The following is a 6873-nucleotide window of genomic DNA, read 5'->3' on the forward strand; positions in this document are numbered from 1 at the left end:
TTTTTCAAGATTGAAAATTGAGCCATTCTTTTCCAATACTGGCTCAAATTTCACTCTTAAGGTGAGATACTACTCCAAAGAATTTAGAGAGTATATAAGTACACAGAATGAAGCATTATTAATGATAATAAGTAGGATTAACATCGAATAATGGACATAGAAAATATTTTTATAAATTAATTGACTGAAAAAAAAGGCTGATATTCTAAAAGTATTATTTATTGAACCGCCATGTCTTGACATATCTTCACATCGCAATCAAATCTTATACGCATATGATAGAAAAATTAAATAAAAACTTTTTAAGAAAAAATTTTTTTTTGCGACATAAAAGTATACATTGCATCGGAAAGTGTCTTCACGTCAAATAACGCGGCTCGTCAAAGGTCAATCCAACGTGGGAAACATCGAAGATAGTATCGGAATACATCGAGTTTTCATGAATAGATATTAAGGTAGAACACAGATAACGAAACGTCGAACCGACCTAACTATGCAGATTCCTCGAAATATCGATGTTCGATGATCATTCCTATTCTAACTCTGTAACGGTCAGGTGTACATAGTCGGCCACACACCGCCGGGGGTGGACGATCACGAAAGCGGCGCCGCGGCGCTCAACGAGAGGCACAACACCAAGTATCTGCAGGTAGTCCGGCTCTACTCGGACATCATCCGGGGACAGTTCTTTGGCCACTGGCATTCGGATACATTCCGCGTGATATACAGCGACACAGGTATGTTACAGCAAATTGTCAGGACTTATTTACAAAACGCTAGTTACAAAAGAGTAAATCGCGGGTACGTAGCACTATACACAATATAGGTACAACTATAGATAATATTTCTCTCGAATATAACAATTTCCTGACACGATACAAACCGTGTGGACTATTTATCTTTATCTCTTGCCTTGTAATCTAGAATGAAATAACTTCGATCTTCGTTTTTCTTTTCAAAGTGTTTTGTTGAACTATCGTATTTCCTTTGACAGTCACAGAAAAAGGGGACCGATCGATTCCTCAGAGAAATTATTTATCAATATTTGTCGTCCCTTCATATCGCACCGATCTAGATGAACGTATTGGTTTTATTTTGACCTTAATTTTATTAATACTTGTATAGCGCGCGATTAAATTATTCGGTGAAACGATACTCGTATTGAACAGGTCTGCCCGTATCCTGGATAATGATGGCTCCCAGCGTAACGCCGAACACCGTCGGGGGGCCCAACAACCCGGGTTTGCGACTCTACAAGTTCGAAACTAACACTGGACAGGTAGGTGGTACGGCGGGCGCGTATACATTCTCAATATTATCGCGAGGTTTCCGTAACGGGAACGCTCTATTTGCGCGACGTACCAATTTCAAAAGGGACGGAGAAATGTAGAACCTGTCTATGTGTACGTGTTGCACGCTGCGCAGATTCTGGATTACACGCAGTACTATCTTAATCTGCCCGAAGCGAATTCAATCGGCAAAGCGAACTGGATAGTCGAGTACTCGCTGCTCGACTATTATGAGCTGGACGAGATAACGGCGATCACTCTTCACGATCTGGCGGACCGGTTTACGCAGTCGAATGATTACGCCTTCGTCAGGTATGTATGCGATGAAGTGGATCGATCGATCCGTTCGCGTAATTTACCCCTAAAACCATAATGGCGTACCCCGCTAATTACTGGCCTCGATTACGCCTTAAGCCGCTGGTCTCGTGTCGCTGTACATTTCTTTCTTCGTTAGAATTATTAATCAATGGATACGACGTAAAACAAATAGTGATCGTTTAAAAATACCATTTATATTATTAAGATGCCGATCGCGATCCTTGTAAGAAAAGAATCAACTCAGGATTATGTTTGTGTTGCGGTCCATTTATTAAAGGCTTTCCGCAATAAGCCCCATTATCCAAGCTTTAAGTTTTAAGTCGTAAGAAATTGACCAATTATTATATAATCAATTATATAATCGACTATGATTGGTCAATTTCTTACGACTTAAGATTTAAAGCTAAGGATAAAGGACTTTCAACAATAAGCCAGAATCGAAGGTAAGAAGAATATTCTTCTCACATCCGATTGTGGCTTATTGTTGAAAGCCTCTTAGCCTTACGTTTCGCATTAATGTCAGTCAAAATCTCTCAATGGGGTGTTTCGTGCTGACGTGCGGAATGTGGTTAAGCGGCGTCGGTCGTGTGAGATATCGATGCCCATGGTTGAGGATTAATAATTCCCGCGTTGTTTCTCCGCGTGAGTCAGCAATTATATCTCGCAGTAATACCTGACTCTGGCCCGGCGACATTGTGATAACTGTCTACCCCTTTTCGAGACGCGCGCACCATTACGATGCTAATAACAGCCCTGATACCCGACCGCTCTCTCGCGTTTCTCCTAATGCACAAGCTCGGTCTTGGTCTGTGTATATTATCCTACCTCGCACACCCCACGCCTCGTGCGTACGTGCGTGTGTGTGCGTGTGTGTGTGTGTGTGCGTGTGTGTGTGTGTGTGGGAGTGAGTGTATTCTATGTCCCACAGGTATTACGCGGCCAACACGGTCTCGCTGCCGCGCGAGGTAGAGCAAATCTGGGGCTGTGGCGGTCCTCTCAACGGAGTCTGTGCGCTGCATCATTACTGCACTGTGACGAGGCTAAATCCCGAGTCTTACAGGTATACTTGAGCTTTATGCAAGCGACTCGCAAAAATAATCGAGTGTTACGAAAATTTCGAGTAATTATTTGGAAGGCTTCTTATTTCAGAAATACATCATTTGCAATCTCTTCTGGCAGACTTGTATTTTCTTTTATAATAATGAAAATTTGTTTCGCAATGTACGTTAGCTTTCTAGTTTTCTCTCCACTGTTTGATTATAAAAACTTTTATATGATGTTTTTAAAATACTTGATCAATTTCGTGAGTTACTGCAATTGTGCGTTTCGTGAGCATGGAGGTTACGATAAAAGTGCACTTCAATCTACCGTTTAAACGTAAGTAAAAGCGATTTCAAACGTGGATCGATCGTGCAATATACGCCGAGAAAATTGCATTATCACGAAAATATATTCGTGATATCGACAAGCTTATTTCACGGGAACGATATTAAATTTCTCTCACAAAACAAAATTGAGGGTATGATTTTTTTTTTTACAAAAATATTTCATTTTTAAATAAATCTATCTTGAGTTTATTTCTTATTTAATATATATATGTATATATATGTAACGTCTTGATTAATTTTAACAGCTAATTAAATTAAATATTTAAATAATAAGTTATCGTGAATTTTCACAGAAATTTAATTCGATCGCTTTCTGCCATTTCAAAAGCAGGATACAATAATCCAAATGATACCTCATGAAACTTGGTATCCATTGAGAGTAGGCTCTCGATGTTCGTCGTTAATTGGTTGTGTATACGTGAAGTGAATACCGATTAGATCAGAGTACTCTGTAGCGAAACATATCGCGCGTATTCTGCCAGCTAAAGTAATAGCATTATTACAAGAGGACGGCGAAGAAAGATTAGAAAATTTTGTCAATGAAAGTTCTTTGCTTTGAATTAATTGGGCAATATTTTCGTAGTTTAAATATTTTTTAATTTATTATTAATCATAAACTCAAACAGAGAGCAAAAATCGATGATGACTGACAATTTGTCGAGACAATTTGTTTATTAAAATATTTAAAAAATCCTATTGGTACAAAATGTGTAGGTATATTAAACTAAATTATATGAATAATATTTATTTTCTTCATATATTACATTTGTCAACAATCGATGTAAATCATTCTATTGCGAAAAATATTACGTCGGCTAAAGTAATAAAATTACAGGTTTTAAGATATTTATCAACATTAAATTATTAAAATAAGAATCAATGTTATTGTATATTATCAATTTAATTTGTAATATTACTACTTTAGTTCTGTTAAGATTACGTTTCAAGACTGAAAATTAAGCGGGGCGCAATTTGCCGGATTGGATATGTAGTATGTAAACTTACATTAAACTATTCAAGCACTAAAGCTCCAATTTGATCATTTAGAGTCTTTACTTCCTATTCATTGTGTATTTGTATTCACATTACGGTATTCTTACAAGATACTTTGTTTAATAATCGATGTACTTTTTCATTTTCCAAAGCAAGCAGTTAAAAGTCTGACATATTAAAACAGCAGAGGCGATAAAGGTTCGACGCCGAAAGAGTTGTCTCAACAGTTTGAAATTTCAAAGTAGAACAAGTCAGTAATACACATAACGGGCTAGATAAATGTCGGCGTGAAGACGGATAAATGGAAAGACGGATAGAGAGGGATTACTGCACTTTTCAATATTCGCAAAGCGGCACGAGACGTTTTCGTAAATTAAGCACTGTGAAAGCTCCCGTAGTTTGAAAGCGTCATGTAATCTTGCAAAGTCTTGGAGGAGTCTCAAAGAATTCAAAGATTTCAGAGAATTCTCAGCGAGATGGCTTTAGCGCGGTAATGTTTCGAAGTTGGGAGCAATTTCGTATTAGCCAGTAATATTGTAACACCTTACGACTGACTGCCGTTGCAAAAATAATACGAACATACACGCCAGACAGATTTTTAAAGAAATTTCACGCGAATCTTCTTTAACGTACACTCGAAGCGAGGAAAATGTATTATGCATCGGGCAAAACGGTGCCGGAGAAATATATTATTGATGGAATAAGAAAAGTCTACTTTTTTTTTTCCTCGGAATAATCTCGAGTTGACAAATCGCGCGAGAAGATAACAAGAATGTAAACGTCGAGTGATTAATGCATACTCCGAGTCGCCAGCTAATTTGTCTTAGAATTTTCGAAGTTAGCTCTAAGATTCGGCGGAGAAGCGAAACTTGAATCCTATCGAATACGTAAGTACGTTCGTTCGAAAGGACAAAAGAAATTTATCGAAAAATTGCGACAAAAGGATAGGGAAGATAACATTGTCCATATGTTATTTTTCATATTCTTTTAACCGTATTCTCATAACCGTTATTTTAATTTAATGTAAACTGAGACAAAAGGCAAGCTCGAATGACAGTTAAGAAAAGAATGTGAGGTATTTCACATTTTTGTTTACTAATTGTAAAAAAATTCCCAACAATCTAACTCTAAAATAGTATTTTTCTGCTCCAAATAATCTCGACAAATTGTCAAAACTTTTTACATTGTTTATCATGAAAGATATCTTATACATGCATGTATGTTACGCTCACAGGGAGTGCTATTCGTCCTACGCTTATGCCCTGGCGTCCGCGGGACACTCTACCGTGCGCCTCTACTTCGCGTTGCATCTGCTAGTCCTGCTGATTTGCGCTGAGGTTCTGAACGACCGGTAGGATGAGCGAGACCAAAGGACTCCTGATAACGCGGATTGTAATCCGCGTCGGCCCTCCACAACGACGGTCCGCGTCTTTTCTCTGGCAGAATCCAATCGAGACGCACCATCGATCGGCTACGGATCGGATCGGTCTAGGAGTGGTCTACGAATTAAGGCGAACGCGTCTAGCGATACGGCGTTACGCCGCCCACGGTGTGTCATCTACTTTGTCTATGTCTCTGTCGTGTCTCCGTCTTCTCCTTGTCGCGCCACCGAAATTGTTCAGGTGCGCTCTCGTTCCGTCGTGTTTGGTGTTGCGTGTGTTCGCCGGTACACGGTTTTCATGTGAGGCTGTAAAATCCGAATTCCGGATGAGATATTCAACAGATATCCAGAATACTCGGACGCCGCCGCAATTCAGCTTTGAAATTGAGATATCCGAATAATTCGGGTAATACGATTATTCGAATAATTCCAGTAATTTGGACAATTCGGATAAATCGGATAATTTGAGTAATTTGGATAATTCGTATGCTGAAATAATTCAAATAATATTTGAATTAAAATGCAGTATATAACAATTTGTTACTCCCCCCTTCTCCTCTCTCTCTCTCTCTCTCTCTCTCTCTAAGTAAATATAAATTCGAAATTTGTACAAGAATCTTATTATTAAAATTAATCGAGAGGTTTACAGCAAAAAATTCGATTGATAAATTTTGAATAAATTATTATTTTAATAGATAATATAAAATCAGACGCTTTTTTTTTCAGTATTCAGATACTCTGAATCAGAATCCTCATATTCGTATTTATCCGAAATATCCGAATAATGAGGGGAAGATTGGATTACTTGGCTAACTCGGCAAACTTGCTAATAATTCTTCTTTATAAATCAGTCGCCAACAGGATATAAATCACTAGATATAAATCTCAAGAAAATTATCTTGAGAAAGATTAGTTTCCAATTTCTTGGTAAACTGATTGTTAGTTTGATTATTAAGATTTCTCTTACTTTTTTTTATTGCTTTTACACTACGACGCAGATTTACAAATTATTAGCATTGAGTATTTTCCTTAACGCGGTATTAATATCGTAACATTCTTGAACAATTTTACATAGAGCGTGTAATAAAAGTTTGTAAACAGGAACGGAAAGATGTGAACATCCAGAATTATGAGCAACTTGTCATCCGAGGTGCAGTCTTCCTTACAATACCTGAACAATTATCCAAATATTTACAGTCTTAAGTTGCAAGTTACTCACGTGGAAGTAACTTGCCGCGTTTCTTCGGCGCGACTGCGGCTGCCATTGTAAAAAAACAAAAAAAGGAAAAAAAAAGAAATAAGAAGAAGAAGGAAAAGAAAATAGGAATCGCGTCGAAACCATTCCTTTCGTCTTTGTCCGCAAATTTCGTGAGCTCTCGAGCGTAAACCACCTCGATCGACATAGCGTCCCGCCCAGCGCGGCAATCCGAACGTTTCGTGATCGCGAACGGTACGGAAGGCTGCAACAACTGGCCTTACCACCGCTTAAGGCGCGAGCCACCCC

At 38.3% G+C, this 6873-nt stretch overlaps 1 protein-coding gene across 2 annotated transcripts in view; it reads left to right on the plus strand.

Moving 5' to 3' along the window:
- Positions 1-5915, plus strand: part of LOC108752975 (acid sphingomyelinase-like phosphodiesterase 3a) — a 45037-nt gene extending 39122 nt beyond the window's left edge. For both annotated transcript variants that reach the window (XM_018494250.1, XM_018494251.1), the window contains exons 7-11: positions 557-737; positions 1170-1279; positions 1426-1601; positions 2536-2667; positions 5223-5915. In XM_018494250.1, coding sequence (XP_018349752.1) covers positions 557-737; positions 1170-1279; positions 1426-1601; positions 2536-2667; positions 5223-5343 — 720 coding nt within the window. In that variant the 3' untranslated portion in view covers positions 5344-5915. The remainder of the gene's footprint in view (positions 1-556; positions 738-1169; positions 1280-1425; positions 1602-2535; positions 2668-5222) is intronic.
- Positions 5916-6873: the final 958 nt, after the last annotated feature.

The sequence above is a fragment of the Trachymyrmex septentrionalis genome, unplaced genomic scaffold (assembly GCF_001594115.1).
Source record: "Trachymyrmex septentrionalis isolate Tsep2-gDNA-1 unplaced genomic scaffold, Tsep1.0 scaffold62, whole genome shotgun sequence".
Lineage (NCBI taxonomy): Eukaryota > Metazoa > Arthropoda > Insecta > Hymenoptera > Formicidae > Trachymyrmex > Trachymyrmex septentrionalis.